General features: G+C 42.3%; 1 protein-coding gene across 2 annotated transcripts in view; it reads right to left on the reverse strand.

Moving 5' to 3' along the window:
• Positions 1–22,219, reverse strand: part of LAPTM4B (lysosomal protein transmembrane 4 beta) — a 71,229-nt gene that overhangs the window by 39,077 nt on the left and 9,933 nt on the right. For both annotated transcript variants that reach the window (XM_024756628.1, XM_024756629.1), the window contains exon 2: positions 9,891–10,002. In XM_024756628.1, the coding sequence (XP_024612396.1) occupies positions 9,891–10,002 (112 nt within the window). The remainder of the gene's footprint in view (positions 1–9,890; positions 10,003–22,219) is intronic.

Here is a 22,219-nt window from a genome sequence, read left to right on the forward strand (position 1 = left end):
CGCACCTAGAGCCCGTGCTCTGCAACAAGAGAAGACACTGCAATGAGAAGCCCGCACACCTCAAGGAAGAGTAGCCCCCGCTCGCTGCAACAAGAGAAAGCCCACGTGCAGCAACGAAGACCCAACGCAGCCAAACATACATACATACATACATACATAAATTTAAAAACAGAAAAACCAATAAGGAGCATTTACAGTTTTTGTAATTATGGTCACTGGAGAACCAAGATGTGTGACTAGACCTTAAGAGAAGGAAATAAAATAAATTTAATAAAAAATATTCATGATCTATTTGGAACAATTCTGGAAACATTACTGCTGGACACTAAAGAAGACTTGCACAATTGGAAAGGCATAAGTTTAATTAGACTTTTTAAAGATTTCACATCTCTATAAACTTACTAAAAATCATGAAGTTGTACATTTTATATGGGTAGGTTTTACAGCATACAAAGTATAGCACAATAAAGTCGTTTTTCAAAAAAAAAGATGTCCAAAATACAACATGTAAAGATGTTGCTTCTCCCTCAGCTAATCAACAAATTTAACAGTCAGAGATATACAGCAGTATTTCCTGACAACTGGACATGTGATGCTCAAGCAGATTTCTGAAAAAGAAGGTAGGTTAGTCCTACCATATACTACACACATTTGCAGGAGAGGTGGTGAACTGGCACCAAGCTTTCACTCCCACCTTCTGAAGTGCCTTCCTATTCTGCAGAGGCTACAAAGCTAAAATCTAAATTTCCCAGATTCCCTTACAACTAACTGGGTGCTGGAAGCATACAGGTTTTCCCAATTAGACGCAGACACATAACAAAGACTCTCCCTTCTGACCAAACACCTTAGGCTCTATCCTTGGCCCACTTAGTCAAGTTTTGGCAAGAATCCTACAGAGTTAGTATACCTCACTCTTGGTATCCAATGACTCTGATATCTGGTCAATTCCTTATTTTTCACCCTCAATAGCATATCACCCTGGTCTGCCTTTAGCAAGAATCCTGTTATCTAGCAAGAATCCCCCAGCCCTGATGTTTCCTCTTAGTGATTTTCCATTCGCTGACCTCCACCCTGCTCCTTGGCTATAAACGCCACCTGTCCTTTTTGGAGGGGGAATTGAGCTTGATTTTTCTCCCCTACTGCAAGGCCCCCACTACAGTAGCCAATCTTGAATAAAGTCTTCCTTATCATCTTTATCAAGCATCTGAATAATTTTTTCATTAACACAGTAAAGTTGAAAAAGCAAGTCTCAGAAGAAGGCGTACTGTGTGAATCCACAATATGAAGTTCAACCACGTGAAACGTAAACAATAGATCACTGAGTGATACAAATATACGTGGTACGTTTATACAGAAAAGCAAAAGAATGATAAACAGTTCAGAAGAGTGGCAGCTATCTCCAAGATCAGAGGGGCTCTTTCAAAAGTTAAGGTAAAATTCAACTCCTCAAATCAAGTTGTGGGTGCACAAGGACTCACAGTTACTCAGCTTATTTTATAAACATTGTTTTACACTTAATCAATATTTAATAAGAGGTAATCCTATAAAGGATGAGGAACTCCAAATTATTGTTAATGAAAACGGCAAGATAGGTGTTCACTGTATAGCAAACTTTTCTGAAAGGTTTGAATTTTTTCAAAATAAAGATTTGAAGTAAAAAAAAAAAAAGATCCTGGGCTTCCCTAGTGGTGCAGTGGTTGAGAGTCCGCCTGCCAATGCAGGGGACGCGGGTTCGTGCCCCAGTCCGGGAAGATCCCACATGCCGTGGAGCGGCTGGGTCCGTGAGCCAAAAAGGTTGCTTATATAAAAACAGAAAAACCTGGACTTCCCTGTTGGCGCAGTGGTTAAGAATCCGCCTGCCAATGCAGGGGACACGTGTTCAAGCCCTGGTCCGGGAAGATCCCACATGCCGTGGAGCAACTAAGCCCGTGTGCCACAACTACTGAGCCTGTGCTCTAGAACCTGCGAACTACAACTACTGAGCCCGCGTGCCACATCTACTGAAGCCCGCACACCACAACAACTGAAGCCCACGCACCTAGAGCCCGTGCTCTGCAACAAGAGAAGACACTGCAATGAGAAGCCCGCACACCTCAAGGAAGAGTAGCCCCCGCTCGCTGCAACAAGAGAAAGCCCACGTGCAGCAACGAAGACCCAACGCAGCCAAACATACATACATACATACAAAAATAAATAAATTTAGAAACAGAAAAACCAATAAGGAGCCTTTACAGTTTTTGTAATTATGGTCACTGGAGAACCAAGATGTGTGACTAGACCTTAAGAGAAGGAAATAAAATAAATTTAATAAAAAATATTCATGATCTATTTGGAACAATTCTGGAAACATTACTGCTGGACACTAAAGAAGACTTGCACAATTGGAAAGGCATAAGTTTTAATTAGACTTTTTAAAGATTTCACATCTCTATAAACTTACTAAAAATCATGAAGTTGTACATTTTATATGGGTAGGTTTTACAGCATACAAAGTATAGCACAATAAAGTCGTTTTTCAAAAAAAAAGATGTCCAAAATACAACATGTAAAGATGTTGCTTCTCCCTCAGCTAATCAACAAATTTAACAGTCAGAGATATACAGCAGTATTTCCTGACAACTGGACATGTGATGCTCAAGCAGATTTCTGAAAAAGAAGGTAGGTTAGTCCTACCATATACTACACACATTTGCAGGAGAGGTGGTGAACTGGCACCAAGCTTTCATTCCCACCTTCTGAAGTGCCTTCCTATTCTGCAGAGGCTACAAAGCTAAAATCTAAATTTCCCAGATTCCCTTACAACTAACTGGGTGCTGGAAGCATACAGGTTTTCCCAATTAGACGCAGACACATAACAAAGACTCTCCCTTCTGACCAAACACCTTAGGCTCTATCCTTGGCCCACTTAGTCAAGTTTTGGCAAGAATCCTACAGAGTTAGTATACCTCACTCTTGGTATCCAATGACTCTGATATCTGGTCAATTCCTTATTTTTCACCCTCAATAGCATATCACCCTGGTCTGCCTTTAGCAAGAATCCTGTTATCTAGCAAGAATCCCCCAGCCCTGATGTTTCCTCTTAGTGATTTTCCATTCGCTGACCTCCACCCTGCTCCTTGGCTATAAACGCCACCTGTCCTTTTTGGAGGGGGAATTGAGCTTGATTTTTCTCCCCTACTGCAAGGCCCCCACTACAGTAGCCAATCTTGAATAAAGTCTTCCTTATCATCTTTATCAAGCATCTGAATAATTTTTTCATTAACACAGTAAAGTTGAAAAAGCAAGTCTCAGAAGAAGGCGTACTGTGTGAATCCACAATATGAAGTTCAACCACGTGAAACGTAAACAATAGATCACTGAGTGATACAAATATACGTGGTACGTTTATACAGAAAAGCAAAAGAATGATAAACAGTTCAGAAGAGTGGCAGCTATCTCCAAGATCAGAGGGGCTCTTTCAAAAGTTAAGGTAAAATTCAACTCCTCAAATCAAGTTGTGGGTGCACAAGGACTCACAGTTACTCAGCTTATTTTATAAACATTGTTTTACACTTAATCAATATTTAATAAGAGGTAATCCTATAAAGGATGAGGAACTCCAAATTATTGTTAATGAAAACGGCAAGATAGGTGTTCACTGTATAGCAAACTTTTCTGAAAGGTTTGAATTTTTTCAAAATAAAGATTTGAAGTAAAAAAAAAAAAAGATCCTGGGCTTCCCTAGTGGTGCAGTGGTTGAGAGTCCGCCTGCCAATGCAGGGGACGCGGGTTCGTGCCCCAGTCCGGGAAGATCCCACATGCCGTGGAGCGGCTGGGTCCGTGAGCCATGGCCGCTGGGCCTGCGCGATCGGAGCCTGTGCTCCGCAACGGGAGAGGCCACAACAGTGAGAGGCCCGCGTACCGCAAAAAAAGATACTAACACTAAATCTATGTTAAATTGTAAATCACATCCTAATTTCAAAACCACTGAAATGCAAACAACAAAATGCACCACCAGAGAAGCAGCACTGGACACCTGTGCTAGGTTAGTTCCTGCTCAGTCGCTGGCAAACTCAAACAAATAAGGAATTCTACAGGCTTAATGTATCTAATTTTTTAAAAGTCACTTAGTAAAGTTTTTTTTTAATGGTTTTCTTGTAGGCAAAGTGGGGAAATGTCCACCAAGTTTGGTTAAGTGGAACACTGGATAAGAAGATGAATAATTCTACCAGATGTCTTCCATTTGTCTTTCCAAACCCACTCTCACCATCCAGTTATCTGCCCTAGCAGGCACACAGGTATGGGCCATCAACAGGGCTCCCTTACCCTGTGGCGTTAGTTGAGTTCACTCAATGAGGAGTCCAGACAAAGGATCAGAGAGAGGAAGAGGCTGCCCCCTGCTGTAAGGCTGCCTCGGGTTGGCCCTGGACCAAAAAGGTAGCATGGCTCCTTATAAGGAGTTCAACGCTGTATGACTCTCATTCCCAGCTCTAGTAGCCACTGCCTCCCATCTCTCTTTCAGATCTAGGGATGGTAACAGTTGGTCTTGATTAAGCAAATTACTTCACCATCCCTAGTCTTCTTACACCTCCACCTTTGTAAAAAGATTTTGAAAATAAATATTCATTGAATTATCCTTGTAAAAAAATAAGATGTAGTCAACATGTAGAATATGTAACCTTTTGAGCCATGTGACTTAAAAGATAAAGAGATGGGACTTCCCTGGTGGTCCAGTGATTAAGACTCTGTGCTCCCAATGCAGGGGGCCCGGGTTCGATCCCTGGTCAGGGAACTAGATCCCGCCTGCCGCAATTAAAAGAGCCCACGTGCCACAACAAAGACCTGGCGCAACCAAATAAATAAATTTTTTTAAAAAAGAAAAAAGCTAAAGAGATGACAGGATGGAAGGATGGGAGGGTAGAGGGATGAAAATAAAGGGCCAGGATGGTCCTGTGGCTCCGCTCTCCCGGCTGTCGCATGTGTATGTCTATTTCCTCAAGACACTGGCACGTCACGCACAAGTGGACAAGCTCTGCAGACCAAGTGCCCCGCTGGTTTGAGGCTATGTGAACACACAGCAGGTAGGCAGCCTGGGCCTTTCCCAATGTGGTGCCAAGAGCCATATGGAAAGCCTCAGCCGATCTTCTTTTCCCTTCTGTTTCTTAGTTTGTATTACCAAAACTTTCAAACATACACAGAAGTATAATGAATCTCCAGCACCCATTCTGTTTGGATTGTTTCATCTCTTCACTTCTGTCCATTCTACCACTGGTGGAAATCTGGACTGTTTCCAGTTTTTGGCTATTATGAATAAAGTGACCATGGCCATTTTTATACATGGCTAATGATGGACGCAAGCATTCATTTACTGTAGGGTACATACCTAGGAGTGAAACTGCTGGGTCACAGGGTGCATGTATATCTATATAGCTTTGGTTTTCCCAAAGTGGTTGAACGATTTACACTCCCAGCTGTAGCTTGAGAAATCCAGTGGTTCCAAAGCCGTATCAACAGGTGGCATTGTCAGTTCTGTTCATGTTGCCATTTTGAAGGGGTGGAGTGATTCACTACTGTGCTTGTAATTTGCATTTCTTTTACAACTAATAATGTGGAGAATATTTTCATGTGCTTATTGGTCATATGGATACCTTCTCTGATGAAGTTATCTGTTTTTCTCTTCTTGATTTCACCCAGAACCACTGACTATAAAGACCATCATTTCTCCAATAAATGCAGTAATGTTTTTATCCTAAACCAGGTTCCTATATACAGTAAACAAATTCTTCATTATTTTTATGGCCATTTCCTTCCCAGGGCAGGTGAACAAAGTAAGTTTGGCTTGAATGACAATTTTTTTTTAACTTTTTTTTTTTTCCAAATGTATTTATTTATGGCTGTGCTGGGTCTTCGTTTCTGTTCGAGGGCTTTCTCTAGTTGTGGCAAGCGGGGGCCACCCTTCATCGCGGTGCGCAGGCCTCTCACTATCGCGGCCTCTCTTGTTGTGGAGCACAGGCTCCAGACGCGCAGGCTCAGTAATTGTGGCTCACGGGCCCAGTTGCTCCGCGGCATGTGGGATCTTCCCAGACCAGGGCTCGAACCCGTGTCTCCTGCATTGGCAGGCGGATTCTCAACCACTGTGCCACCAGGGAAGCCCCTGAATGACAATTTTGCTACAAAATGAATCAGAAATTAATTTGGATGATCTGTTTGGCATTATGTTTGGCTCTGACACTTCCTGTTACAGTTCCTTGCCAGTCCATTAAAACTTCACAAATAAAATTTCATGAAGTCTACTTATTTGAATTTTACCTGTTTCTCTTTGCCCCCTCACGTCCTTTTTCCGTTCCAGAATCTAATCCAGGGTCTTGTACTGCATATAGTTGTATCTCCTTTGTTTCCTCCCATCTATGACAGTTCCCAGTCTTTCCTAGCATAGTCAATTTTTGATTACATAAATGTTTATTTGTAAATTATAAATATATATTACAATTTTTTGTATATAAATTACGTAAAAATACAAATGTTGAAGAGATAGGTGTTTTTAAAAAGAGAACTCTTTATATTTTTTTCTTTATCCCAGTGGATTCTCCTATATGCCCCATTTTAATATAAATCATAGGGATCTGACTTTCTTCTACCAGATCACTTTAGGAAAAGATCACATGGAAAAGTGAGATACACTCCTGCTCTGTCTTTCTGGATAAAACCTTGAGATGACTACCACCATTCCAAAAAGATATCAACTTAAAATTTCTATACACCGGGAATTCCCTGGATGTCCAGTGGTTAGGGCTCCGCGCCTTCACTGCCGAGGGCACGGGTTCTATCCCTGGTCAGGGAACTAAAATCCCGCAAGCCGCAAAAAACAAAACAAAAAAATTGTTATATACCATAACTTTAAAGCACAATTCAAAGCAATTGATTGTACCCATTTCAAGGACTATTTAGTTGTATCCTCATGTATGTTAAATATAGAAAGGTTTGTCAGCCATGATGATGTTTGACCTACAAAGTTCTTTTTAAAAAGAGATCAAAGGGCTTCCCTGGTGGTGCAGTGGTTGAGAGTCCGCCTGCCGATGCAGGGGACACGGATTCGTGCCCCGGTCCGGGAAGATCCCACATGCCACGGAGCAGCTAGGCCCGTGAGCCATGGCCACTGAGCCTGCGTGTCCGGAGCCTGTGCTCCGCAACAGGAGAGGCCACAACAGTGAGAGGCCCGTGTACCGCCAAAAAAAAAAAAAGAGAGAGAGAGATCAAAACATATGAAAGGAAAATGTAAGAAGCAAGTTAAAAAAAGATTCGCTCACATGAATGAATAGTCATCCTTCTGTATCTTTTTAACCATGCAATTTAAATGATCAATAGGTAGTCCTAAAAGTAATTACAAACTATTCATTCACTTCTGTCAAATGTATGAAATATCAGAGAAACTGCAAATGCACTTGAATTAATATCCAGGTCATTACAAAACAATTACTATTGTAAGGTCTGGAGTACCAGTAAGCCTCCGAGGTCAGGTAAATTAAGCCTATACTGTCAGACAGTTCACCACCCAGCTTAATCTGCGGCAATTAGAAAAAGGCAGGCAGTGTGACTATTTGATTCAGACACAACTGTATCTGAATTATTTAAAACCTCTTTGCTAACCTCAATTACTTAGAAAGGGAATCCTGCTACTGGAAACAGTGAAAGGTAACTTATTTTTAAACGTCAATCAAACATTGTATTTAGAGGTTATATAGTCTTTTAACTCAGGGGAAGGAAGGCAGAGAGATATTAATTTAATATTAATGGAATTCATTATCTTTCTGGAGGAATTCATCAGGGTAACAGGGTTATTGAGAACAGAGAGAATGAGTGATGTTACAGCAGAAGTCCTGTCTCAGTCTGACAAGGTCCCGAACCCCAGGATGGTACAATGCCTTGGTATCTACTAGAAGCAATGGTGGTAGGAGATGATGGACACAAAGCATCTCCCGGCTTTGCATGTACTTCACTTCCAGCTCTTCTCAGGCTCCTCCTCCTGGCCTCTCATGTCAGGGCTCCTTCAGGAAAAGTCTCTTTACTATCTCCCTAACGTAAATACCATTTTGAAGCTTATGTCCTCAAATTTACCTCCGCCCAGATGTCTGGTTCACATGTCAAGCTACCTTTTTAATCTCTCCACTTTAATATATCTAAGAACAGTGAGTAAAACAGTGAAATACACTGAGCCCTTATTATGGGCCGCACCCCATTCGAAGCATTTTTCGTATACTAACATATTTAATCACAACAATCCCACGAGGTAGACAACTATGATCACCCCTGTATTCAGAGGGGGAAACTAAGCCACACAAACATCCGTAACTAGCCCAATGTTATCACATTTCACACATGGCAGGGTCAGGTTTCAAACTACGGTCTCCGGCCTCAGAGCCACACTCCTAGCAACTATGCTAAGCCACTTAAATCAATCGAGGGGCTTCTCTGGTGGCGCAGTGGTTGAAAGTCTGCCTGCCAATGCAGGGGACACGGGTTCGAGCCCCGGTCCGGGAAGATCCCACATGCCGCGGAGCAACTAGGCCCGTGAGCCACAACTACTGAGCCTGCGTGTCTGGAGCCTGTGCTCCGCAACAAGAGAGGCCGCGATAGCGAGAGGCCCACGCACCGCCATGAAGAGTGGCCCCCGCGTGCCACAACTAGAGAAAGCCCTCGCACAGAAACGAAGACCCAACACAGCCAAAAATAAATATAAAAATAAGTAAATTAATTAAAAAAAAAATCAGTCGAGTTTTCTCCAAGGTGTGTTCCCATCTCCTGACCCTAGACTCTCTCACCCCAGTAAGGATGCAGACCATATATACTCAAGTTGAAAAGTAGGAGTCATCTTTGATTCCTCCCTTTCCCTCACTGCCCATACCAGGAAGTTCTATCAATCCTACCTCCAAACCCACCCTCCTCCCCAACCCCAGTGTAGCCTGGATCGCACAGAAACACCCCCCAAAGCAGTCTCCAGGCCTCTGTACTCACACACCCAGTCCCCTAAATGTATCCTCTACTCAGCAACAAAAGGGATCTTCTGAAAACACATATCAGTTCATAACCGCAGAATTACTAAAAACCACTGAATGGTTTTCTCACTCCGAGAATAAACTTCACAAGTCTCACCCCGTCTGTTGAATGCTCCTAGTCATTCCCTAAAACTGCACCTTCAGCCCCTCTCCACGTTACTCACTTTGCTCCAGACACTTTTTTTTTTTTTTTAATGCACTGAAAGTTCTGCAAAGCCAATGAAAAATAAATTTGCATGACCTTTTGTTTGGGATTGTACACAGCTCTGCCCCTTTCCGTTAGCATGGACACAGCTTGACTTTAGTTGTATGATGTTTAGGTTTCCATGATCTTAGAGCTGGGGGCCTAGCCTCCTTTCTGCACACCCCACATCCATATCCCTGTGTACATTTCTATTTATCTGGAAAAAGCAACAAAACAATCATCAAAAGGATTTCTAGAATGGAGAATGATCACCTCCTGGAAGAATGGTAAATACTGAAAACATAATAGAAGACACAATAAGGTATGTAATATCATTTGACCCTTCCTTCCTGCCATTGACTCCCTCTCCTAGCCAAAAGGCCCAGCGTAAAAAGATTATGACAAAGAAACAATTTTAAAATATGGCTAAGTTAACATTAAGATAAAAAAAGACAAAAGAGATTTTAATGAGACTCTTACACTTAGAACAGAGACAGAATACATGTAGCACGTAAATATTTGTTGTTCTGACTTGTAATGATGGGAAGAGAGTTAAGTATCAGTTCAAATTGGCCCATGAATCAATATTTGTAATTTAATAGGAAGAACCGGCAGCTGGATTCCCTGCCCTTGAAAATACCAAAATACCTACAATAGTTGTCTGATGTACTTACTGGCATCATCCATGAACTCAAAGTCACCCCCGAGTTCAGAACTTGAAAAGTGATACTGATCTGGATCGGCCAGGGCACTCAACAGAATCAGCAGTACCACGGCATTGATGATCTGCAAGAAAGAAAAAAATGTTAAGTAACCCCAGTATATGGTCCTTAAAATAGAACATTACATTGACCACATGGAGTTTAACTTCAACAGCTGGTGGCCTTTCAACACGAAGCCCCACCCACTGAGGGAGCAGGCAAACATTTCCTTTTAAAAAAAAATATATATTTAGTTATTTATTTTTGGCTGCTTTGGGTCTTCATTGCTGCACGCAGGCTTTCTCTAGCTGCGGCGAGCAGGGGCTACTCTTCGTTGCAGTGCGCGGGCTTCTCATTGCGGTGGCTTCTCTTGTGCAGCATGAGCTCTAGGAGTGTGGGCTTCAGCAGTTGTGCCTCACGGGCTCAGCAGTTGTGGCTCGTGGGCTCAGTGGTTGTGGCTTGTTGGCTCTAGAGCACAGGCTCAGTAGTTGTGGCACGTGGACTCAGTAGTTGTGGCACGCAGGCTCTAGAGTGCAGGCTCAGTAGTTGTGGCGCCCGGGCTTAGCTGCTCCGCAGCATGTGGGATCTTCCCAGACCAGGGCTTGAACCCGTGTCCCCTACATTGGCAGGCGGATTCTTAACCACTGTGCCACCAGGGAAGCGCCAGGCAAACGTTTCTGAGGCAGAGACACTGCCAGCCCATTCATGCAGCCAAGGGCACACGGCTTGGTGTGCAGTTGGCTTTCACCTCACTGTCCCCTGGGCCGGGCACCCTAGAGCAGTGAACAAACATGCAGCAGCGCTGACGCCAGTGGTTGGAAAAACTCTCCAGCTAGCCACGCACATGCTAACGAGCTTGTTCAGGTGACCAAACATTTTTCACAGGTTCAAACAATAAGAACTTTGAGCCCATCCAGGAAGCAGTGTCAGAGAATGAGTGCAAAGCTACTTCGTGGCAGACCCTTACTTCTGCAGGAACACAGGCAAGCCACTTTCTATCCCAGGCCCCCATTTCTGTCTCCTAGAAACTGCTGAATATATTTCTCTCGGGAACTTCAAACTCACCCCATCAAAGCAGAAACCATCTTCCTTAACACCTCCCACCTCTGCTCCTACTTTCCTGTTCTCTATCTTACAAAACAGCATCACCGTTAATAATTAAAAGTGGAAAACACTCAGGCACTGCACTAAGTGCTTTATGTGGAATTTCTCTCTTAAGCCCTCCAATAACCTAATGAAGTAGGTGCAAAATTATCCCTGTTTTGTAAATGACAAAACTGAGGCTCAGGGGTTAAGAACGCTGCCCAAGATCAGGCAAGTAACAAACTGTAGAAACGGGATTGGGATCCAGGAATACCAATTCCAAAACCTAATCTCTTAAATCTCCTGTTGTTCCTCAAAACCTGATTATCTTCGGGCTTCCCATCTTCCTTTTCCCTTACATCCAACCAATTGTGAGATTCTGACAATTCCACTGCTGCATTTCTATTTCCTTTACTCTTCCTAACTGCCCGGGCTGGTTATACACACATGGACCAACTGTGACGGGGCTAGAGGTGTGGGGGACAGGTTTTCCAGAGTTTGGTGAGGCTCGGCTGAGAGTGGGTTGTTATTTCTTCTTTGTTCTAAGCTGAGAAACTTGTGATAGAGCTCTATGTTTCACTCTTGTCAAAACTGAGAGAAAGATGAATAACCTTCATCTTTTATATAGAGAAAATTCTTTTGCTAACAACAGTAACTAAAGGCATTTCCTACTATAAAAATCATATTCGGCAATACCTACTTACAGAAGAGGTTCAAATGGGGAGTCAGGTTATTCCTTTTACAAAATACCCACTCTAGGGACTGCCCTGGTGGCGCAGTGGTTGAGAGTCCGCCTGCCGATGCAGGGGACGCGGGTTCATGTCCCGGTCAGAATCCATTTTGAAATGGCAATCCCAAGTGGTTGTTTTTTTGATTGTGGTGGAATCTGGAATGACCTTTTTTTCTTCCTCTGTTTTCCAAACTGTCTAATATGGTCTGATTGCTTTTTGAAGTTATAATAATGAGAATGGCAATTTTCCAGAGCATACACATATATGACTAATTTAAATAGATACCACAAGCTTGTGGTTAAAACTTTTTTTACGTTCAGAAAGGTATATAGTGAAAACTGAGTCTCCCTCCTATTCCTATCTGACGGTCACCCGCCCCGCAGTGGCTACTAGAACTGCCAGTTTCTTGTTTCTCTCCAAAGAGCCAAGCAACTTCACAGCACATTTTAAAGCGAGTATGATTAGCAAAACTGTAGTTGAAGAAAAGCTTTCAGAACATATCTGAAGCTTAAAGGAAAGTATGAGTTAGTTCCACAACGGGCAGACGATTTAGCGAAGAAGTTCTCTGACAAATCATCAGGTTTTCTTGGCATTCTATTCCCTCTATATTCTTATCTTTGGAAAAGGCAGACCAAAGATTATGTACTGAAATGAGATAAAATAACCTAAGAATGTGTTTTGAAAAGTTAAGCACCAGACAAAGGCAATGTGTTTACTGCTGTTATCATAATGGGGTTGTTTTTTAAGCTTTGGAGAAAAAAAAAAAACAAAAAAACCAACACATAAATTTGGGATTCATGGGTGAAGCTTTAATGAAGCAAGGGGTGGGGTACAGAGGGTAAGAGAGAAAAATGGCTAGGTGAGGCAGGGCAGTGAACCCAGTTAGGAAATACAAGCCAGATTTAGGGATCCTTTAGGGCTAGTTACAGAGTTTGGGTTTTATTCTAAGTGCAACAAGAAGCCAATGGAGAATATCAAGGAAGGAAAGAATGTGATCTGTTTGGGGTTCAAATGAGTAAATTATGTAAACACCTAGAAGGGTAGCTGGCATATAAGAGTGACTCAAATTAGTTGCCCTACCTCTTCAAACCTTAACAAGAACCATATAAAAGCTCTTGGCTGGCATCAGAAAGTTACCTGGTCCCAGATCTCCCGAGACAGTGCTTTGCAGCTGCTTTCCTGTCCTTTCAGTTCCAGTGGGCCTGTCAAGTCTTGGTCAACTTGTTATTACCCCTTGCCTGCTTTACTTATCGTAACACTTCCCCTAGCTGCCTCCTAGAGTAGGTGCTTTGTTAAGTGCTTAGGAAAGAGCCTCCCAGGATTCACAATAGGTTAAATAAATCATGCACCCAAGTAACACAAAGCATGAAGCCATAAACACAGAAAGACTTCACAGAAAGAATAATGGAGAGTCAGAGAAAGATACTACTGAAGCCTGAGGCTGAGACCAGAGTTCGCAGGGAGGTGCAGTGGACCTGGGAGCACTTGGACAGGGACTGGACAGATGAGAAGGTTTGGGAACCCAAGAGGTGTAGAAAAGAACAATTTCGGGATTCCCTGGCGGTCCAGTGGTTAGGACTTGGCGCTTTCACTGCTGGGGCCTGGGTTCAATCCCCGGTTGGGAAACTAAGATCCTGCAAGCCACAGGGCGTGCCCCCCCCCGCCCCCAAAACAAACAAACAAATAAGAGAGAAGAACAATTTCAAGTATGAGTAAAGCCACTGGGACAGGGGCCTGCGCTGAAAACAGGAAGCAGTTCGATTTGGTTAAAGCACAGTAGACAAAAGCAAAGTGCTAGGGGATGAGACCAGAAATGCAGGCTAGGGCCAGATGGCAGCGAGTCCTCAAAACCAGGCGAGGAATTTGAGCCTTTATCCAAAAAGTTAATGAAGGTTTTTGTGGCAGGATATGACGTGATCAGAGCTGTCGTTAGGAAGATCAAGCTAGAAAAGGCTGGGAGGCTAAAACGGAGGCAGGAAAGCATTCTAGAAAGTACTGCAATAGTCTAGCTGAGCAGTAATGAGGGTCTGATCCACTTCACCTCTAAATCTCATGACAACCCTGTCAGATTGTCATCTTAGGCATTAGTTTGAGAGGTTACTTAGGTCCTACGTGCGGAAGAGTCAAGGTTCGAATCTCAAGGCCTTTCCACGTGGAGGTGGAATTATTAGACACACAGGAAGTGACGAGCTGCAAGGATAAAAGAAGAAGCAAAGGAGACTCTGAAATTTCGAGCCTGGGTGACAAAATCTTGTCATTATCAGCAATAAGGACTATGACAAGGTTGATTTTAGGCAGGAAAAGTACTTGCAGGCTGTCCGAATAATCACGTGTTGGCTTGTCCGTCTGGCCTCTCAGCCTCCTGTTCTTATTCAGCCTTTGGTGCTCTGGCCTGCCCTCCATGTGTGTTTGCCTATCCCAGTAGGCAGATTTTTTAAATGTATTATAAAGATTCCCGCCCCCCCCACCCCGCGCCCCAAATTCAATGAGGTCCTTCTGATTCACCTTGCAGGCCACAGTGCCATCCTTTTGGCATGTCTCCCTCATGGGTGATAGATTAAATCAAGAAACCACCACCACTACACATTCTGTCTTATACTACTGAAGACGTTTTGCCTGCCCTATGTGGTGTGATTATTGTTACGCCGCTCTACAGATGAGGACTCTCAGACTTCGGGGAAACCCACACAAGGTCATGACATTTTCAGCTGACACTCAGTCATGGGTCCTTTGATTACAAATGCCACACATGCTCCTTCCAGTAACCCAGGTTCCGCCCCAAAAGCCACCGCACCCGGTTCACAAGCCCTGGCGACTCTGCTCACCAGTCCCCTGGCAGCAGGCTCAGAATTCTTTCCAAGGGAGTGTTCCAGACAGCCCAGCCACTCTCAAGGCGACAGGAAGCTGGCAAGCAGAGTGAAACCGACTTGCGACCCCAGCAGAAGCATCCTCAATTTCCCTGAATGGACTCGGCCAGGTTCTGATCTTCACTCTCAGGCTGAGACACCACTGTATATGTATTCTCTCAGAATGATGAGAAAGATGTCTGGACAGTGAACAGAAGGCAAAGGATGGTCCTCTAGCAGAGGCCAGAAAGAAGGCTGTTCAAAGAGCCACTGGGAGACTTGGTGGCGGGGGGAGGGGTGGACAGGGAGAACAACTGTGTTCCCTTTTATGCCCTAAAGAACATTCTGCATCTCTGAATATAAAGAGACAGGCCTAGCCCAGAGCCTAATTTAGAATGGGCTATGGGGACCTAAACTCTGTGCATAAGGAAGGATCAAGCACTAGAGGGTTAGAAGGCCAGCGTCCAAAAAAGAGGAGAAAATATAAACTGCAAAATGGCTAAATTAATTTTTCAGTGCAACAAACATCATGCTCTTTGTGTTCTGATACGCTCTATTCATTAGGTCTATTAGTCCCTATTTGTAACCATCCTACTCCAACAACTTGGATAATCATTAAAAATATGCTTTGGAAGACTGTTTAAAACATTCCCTGTTTAGCTTCAATACATAAAAGAATACTTTATTCCTACAGCTATTCAAAGACAAAATTGAAACTCATAAAACAGAATGTCTTTTCTAATGAAAGTGAAGAGGCCGTAACAGACTTAACCATTAGAATATAAATTTTGCATTCTACTCAGGAACAGTGTTGCTATATTGTACTTTAGAGTTAAATTTTTCCTTACGAAATAGCAATACATTTAATACACCCCAAAACAACAACTTTTGAAATTAAGACAAAAAATATACACTTTTAGTTTGCACACATGGCTTGCAGTTTAGAGTAAAAAGCAGCTAAAGTATAACTTGATAGCTAAGTTTTTAAAAAATCTTGTCAAAGTAAAATAAAATGCAATGATATAATCTAAGTACTCTTAGACGAATGTTTTGTAATCATAATGCTGAATTGTTAATGATTTCTCCTTTCCACACATAAAGTGTATGCCATAAATATTCATTACTATGAATCTAGGTAATGGAACATTCTTGAAGGTGACATTAATGTCTGATAGTTACTTTTAGCTAAAAGAAAACAGTATTAGATTACTTCAAAAGTAAACAGCCTCTGAAGATCATTGTTCTTAAGCTATTCTCAAAGTAAACTAATGAAAAGATTATCTAGTGAATTAACTGTCGCTAATGTAAATACAAAAATATCTTTAAGAGTCTATTCCTGTTTGCATACTTTATTTAGAACAAATATTAAAATTACCTGAGAGGGACTTCCCTGATGGCACAGTGGTTAAGAATCTGCCTGCCAGTGCAGGGGACACGGGTTCGAGCCCTCGTCCAGGAAGATCCCACATGCTGTGGAGCAACTAAGCCCGTGCGTCACAACTACTGAGCCTGCGCTCTAGAGCCTGCGAGTTGCAACTACTGAGCCTGTGTGCTACAACTGCTGAAGCCCACACACCTAGAGCCAGTGCTCCACAACAAGAGAAGCCACCACAATGAGAAGCCTGTGCACCGCAATGAAGAGTAGCCCCCACTCGCTGCAACTAGGGAAAGCCCACATGCAGCAACGAAGACCCAACACAGCCAAAAGTAAATAAATAAATACTTTTTTAAAAAAGATTATCTGAGAAACTTTCATTTAGTTTCTAAACAGCTGGTAGGGGGAAAAAACTAGGCAAAGAAATATTCTCAGGTAAATAACGAAAGAATCAAAGAAAGCACCTTTTGAAATTTTACTAAATTTTTAAAACATTTTCACAAAAGCTCTCTGGTGTTTCTGTTATTAATTTAAAGTTTGTTCCTCAAGACAAGGATGTTCACTCTTGCCACTTTTATCCAACATAGTTTTGTAAGTCCTAGCTACGGCAATCAGAGAAGAAAAAGAAATAAAAGGATTCCAAATTGGAAAAGAAGTTAAACTGTCACTGTTGGCAGATGATATACTACTATACATAGAAAACCCTAAAGATGCTACCAGAAAACTACTAGAGCTCATCAGTGAATTTGGTTAAGTTGCAGGTTACAAAATTAATACACAGAAATCTGCTGCATTTCTACACACTAACAACGAAAGATCATACAGAGAAATTCAAGAAACAATCCCATTTACCACTGCATCAAAAAGAAAATACCTAGGAATAAACCTACCTAAGAAGACAAAAGACCTGTACTCTGAAAACTATAAGATGCTGTTTAAAGAAACTGAAGATGACACAATCAGATGGGAAGATATACCATGCTCCTGAACTGGAAGAATCTATACTGTCAAAATGACTATACTACCCAAGGCAATCTACAGATCTGTAGATTCAATGCAATCCCTATCAAATTACCAATAGCATTTTTCACAGAACTACAATAAAAAATCTTAAAATTTGTATGGAGACACAAAAGACCCCAAATAGCCAAAGTAATCTACAGAAAGAAAAATGGAGCTGGAGGAATCAGGCTGCCTGACTTCAGACTATACTACAAAGCTATAGTCATCAAAACAGTATGGTACTGGCACAAAAACAGAAATAGATCAATGGAACAGGATAGAAAGCCCAGATATAAAAACACACCTACGGTCAATTAATCTACAACAAAGGAGGCAAGACTGTACAATGGGGGAAAGACAGTCTCTTCAATAAATGGTCCTGGGAAAACTGGACATCTACATGTAAAAAAATAAAATTAGAACATTCTAGTGACCTAAATGTGAGACCGGACACTATAAAATTCTTAGAGGAAAATATAGGCAGAACACTCTCTGACAAAAATCACAGCAATTATCTTTTTCAATCCGTCTCCCAGAGTAATGGAAATAAAAACAAACAAATGGGACCTAATTAAACTCAAAAGCTTTTGCACAGCAACGGAAACCATAAACAAAACAAAAAGACAATCCACAGATTGAGAGAAAATATTTGCAAATGATGTGACCAACAAGGGATTAGTCTCCAAAATTTCCAAACAGCTCATGTGGCTTAATATCATCAAAACAAACAACCCAATCAAAACATGGGCAGAAGATCTAAACAGACATTTCTCCAAAGAAGACATACAGATGGCCAAGAAGCACATGAAAAGATGTTCAACATCACTATTATTAGAGAAGTGCAAATCAAAACTACAAGATATCGCCTCACACCAGTCAAAATGACTATCATAAAAATATCCATAAACAGGGACTTCCCTGGTGGCACAGCGGTTAAGAATCCACCTGCCAATGCAGGTGACATGGGTTCGATCCCTGGTCCAGGTAGATCCCACATGCCACGGAGCAACTAAGCCTGTGCACTACATCTACTGAGCCCGTGAGCCACAATTACTGAGCCGGCATGCCACAACTACTGAAGCCTGTGTGCCTAGAGCCCGTGCTCCACAACAAGAGAAGCCACCACAATGAGAAGCCCATGCACCACAGGGAAGAGTAGCCCCTGCTTGCAGCAACCAGAAAAAGCTCGCATGCAGCAATGAAGACCCAAAGCAGCCAAAAATAAATTTTAAAAAATAAAATAAAATTTAAAAATTTTTTAAAAATCCATAAACAATAAATGCTGGAGAGGCTGTGGAGAAAAGGCACAGCTCCTACCCCTCCTCCACCGTTGGTGGGAATGTAAATTGGTACAGCCACTATGGAGAACAGTATGGAGGTTCCTTAAAAAACTAAAAATAGAGCTACCATATGATCCTGCAAGCCCACTCCTGGGCATATATCCAGATAAAAACATGGTCCAAAAGGATACATGCACCCCAATGTTCACTGCAGCCCTGTTTACAATAGCCAAGACATGGAAGCAAACTAAATGTCCATCAACAGAGGAATGGATAAAGAAGATGTGGTACATATATACAATGGAATATTACTCTGCCATTAAAAAGAATGAAATAATCCCATTTGCAGCATCATTCATGAACCTAGAGATTGTCATACTGAGTGAAGTAAGTCAGACAGAGAAAGAGAAGCATATCACTTGTATGTGGAACCTAAAAAGAAATGATACATATGAACTTATTTACAAAACAGAAACAGACTCACAGACTTAGAGAACGAACTTATGGTTACCAGGGGGAAGGGGAAGGGAAAGGGATATTTACGGAGTTTGGGATTGACATGTACACATTGCTTTATTTAAAATGGATAACCAACAAGGTCTTACTGTATAGCACAGGGAACTCTGCTCAGTATTATACGTTACAACCTAAATGGGAAAAGAATTTGAAAAAGAATAGATACATGTATATGTATAACTGAATCACACTGCTGTACACCTGAGACTATCACAACATTGTTAATCAACTCTACTCCAATGTAAAATAAGGAAAAAATTTTTTAATTGTTTGTTCCTTGTAACTATACTTTGACTTATTACCAAGCCTTCAGTTACTTGTTTTGTTCAATACCTTTTGAAGGAATAAAAATAGCCAGTGTTTTAACTACATAGGCAAGATTCTAGAAAAGGAAATTAGCATCCGAAATGTGTGAGTCCACAAACCACTGCTACCAAAAGTGTGGTAGACCTGCAGCTTCAGCATCATCCCCAGTGTGTTACTAATGCAGACCCACAAGACCAACTCCAGACCTAATGAATCAAAAGTAAATGTCGGGCTTCCCTGGTGGCGCAGTGGTTGAGAGTCCGCCTGCCGATGCAGGGGACACGGGTTCGTGCCCCGGTCTGGGAAGATCCCACATGCCGCGGAGCGGCTGGGCCCGTGAGCCATGGACGCTGAGCCTGCGCGTCCGGAGCCTGTGCTCCGCAACGGGAGAGGCCACAACAGTGAGAGGCCCGCGTAACGCAAAAAAAAAAAAAAAGTAAATGTCAGCAAGACTGACAACTGACCTCTCAGCAGCAAAGCAGAAGTCAAGAGACGTGGAAGGAGCTTCAATGTGTTGAGACAATAACTCTCAACCAAGGATTGAAATATCTTTCAAAAACTCGAGTCAAATAAAGATATTTTCAGGACTTCCCTGGTGGCACAGTGGCTAAGAATCCGCCTGCCAATGCAGGGGATGTGGGTTCGAGCCCTGGTCCAGGAAGATCCCACATGCCACGGAGCAACTAAGCCCATGCGCCACAACTACTGAACCTGCGCTCTAGAGCCCGGGAGCCACAACTACTGAAGACCTCGAGCCACAACTACGGAAGCCCGCACGCCTAGAGCCCGTGCTCTGCGACAAGAGAAGCCACCGCAATGAGAAGCCCACACACCGCAACGAAGAGTAGCCCCTGCTTGCCGCAACTAGAGAAAAGCCCGCGTGCAGCAATGAAGGCCCAATGTAGCCAAAAATAAATAAATAAAATCTATGTTTTTAAAAAATAAATAAAAATATTTTCAAAGAAGAACTGTCAGACTTTGCCACCAACAGATTTCACTAAAGGAAAATGTTTAATATGTACGTCCAACAGAAGGATAGTGATCCTAGACAGCAGGTCTGAGGTGCAAAAGAAAATGATGGATCACGTACTTTCCACATTGGGGGTATTAAAATATCCATTTTTAAAATAAAAATTAGAGTGACTGCAAATAAAGAGAGAAGATGATGGACAGAGGTGTAAATATGTGGGTAACTCTAAGCAAACATTGATTGTATAGATCAGTGTCTTGGGTGAGTTTAAAAAAAAAAAGACACTAACATACAAGAAATGACCAGAGTTAAAGGACTTGTTCAAAAGAAAGGCAAAGATATTATTAAGTCTAGACTCTGATAAGTACATATGTTAAAATTTCTTGAGTGAACCACTAAAATAATAGAAATAAAAAATAGCAGATAGGCCAAAAAAAATGGATAAGAAAAAATTCAGGTAATATGAAAGATGGCAACAACAGACAGAAAAACAGAAACAAGGAGTAATATAAGTCCTAATATATTAACCACTGTTAACGTAAATGGGCTAATTTCTCCAGTTAAAGACAAAGATTGCAAGGCTCCCCAACACGGCCACTCATCCCCAAACTCTCTCACATGTCTTACATTCTCCTTCACAGCACCTATCACAATTACGCTCCAATATTTATTTGTGATTACTAATTAATATATATTAATTACTGGTAATTTCTTCTTACTAGACCATAGATTCCATGTTGGCAAGGATTGAGTCTAGTTTGAATCACCATTGCATTGCCAGCACCTCACACATTTCCTAACACCCAGGAAGTTCTCAAATCTGTTAAAGGAGGAGGAAAGAAGGAAGGAGGGAAGAAGGAAACTGGATACACAATGCCATTCCTTCTAGGCATAAATATTCTACAATGATTTTCCTTTGAGACAGGAAGTCCTTATCCATAAGCACAGTTACAGTTTTCTGATCCATAAGCTAGCTGCATTTGATTTCTTACATAGATGACTATGTGTTTTCATACTGAAAATGCTATCCATGTACCCTCATTTTATCTTTAAAATAATTTTTAACAATCAATTAAAAACTCCATTAAGCAGCATACCTTGGGAGAAATGCATTTGTGTTTGAACACTACTTAGTTTTATCCATATTTGCAACTATTTTATGACTTGCTTAAATTGTTTTGTGATACTTTTTAATATTTGCAATTGTTTATTGTTAGAATTTTTAACTCCAATTTAGAGAGGAAAACTGAAGTACTGAGAGCCAACAAGTACTGTTTTGTAGACTGGAATTAAAGCCTCTTATAATTACTATTGGGTGCCCACTGGGCAACAGGATCTCAGCAATAAGGCTGCCGTTAGGTGTCACGTCAGATTAGTAGATGCCCCTGGAATCCGTTCTCCCCTTCTTTCACAGTAATAGGCTTATCGGGATATATCAATGCCCAGCTAAAGATAATATCTCCTAGCTTCCCTTGCAGCTAGGTCGTATGTCTTGTTTCTGGGTACTGGGATATAAGTGACAGCAATGCATACAATTTCCACTTCACATCCTTAAAAAAAATGAAGCTGCTTGTCCTCCAGGTGACTGTTCTCCTTTCTAGCAGGCCAGAACACAAACATGGTGCTGATGAGATGTCTCCAACCACGCAGACAAGGATAACGGAAGCAGCCCCCTACATCCAGAGGAGTCAGCACATTTAGGATGGCACAACTGCCCCACCAGCCTGGGTCGTCTCTGGATGGCCTCACGGAACAAAGCTTGCCAATCCTCCCTAACTGTTAACACAAGCGAGAAGGAAACTGCATTTTTGCACCTCTGTTCACAACACTTTATCTATACCATAGCAAATACAGAGGTTAAATATTAACACAAAAGAGAAAAGACCAGATTATCAGAGAATCCAATGCCACCTTAAAAGGGGGGGAGGAGGGGTGCTTCCCTGGTGGCGCAGTGGTTGAGAGTCCGCCTGCCGATGCAGGGGACACGGGTTCGTGCCCCAGTCCGGGAAGATCCGTGCCCCAGTCCGGGAAGATCCCACATGCCGCGGAGTGGCTGGGCCCGTGAGCCACGGCCGCTGAGCCTGCACATCCAGAGCCTGTGCTCCACAACGGGAGAGGCCACAACAGTGAGAGGTCCACGTACCGCAAAAAAAAAAAAAAAAAAGGGGGGGGGGGAGGGGGGACCCTGTGGGC

This window comes from Neophocaena asiaeorientalis, unplaced genomic scaffold (genome assembly GCF_003031525.2).
Source record: "Neophocaena asiaeorientalis asiaeorientalis breed wild unplaced genomic scaffold, Neophocaena_asiaeorientalis_V1.1 scaffold29, whole genome shotgun sequence".
NCBI lineage: Eukaryota > Metazoa > Chordata > Mammalia > Artiodactyla > Phocoenidae > Neophocaena > Neophocaena asiaeorientalis.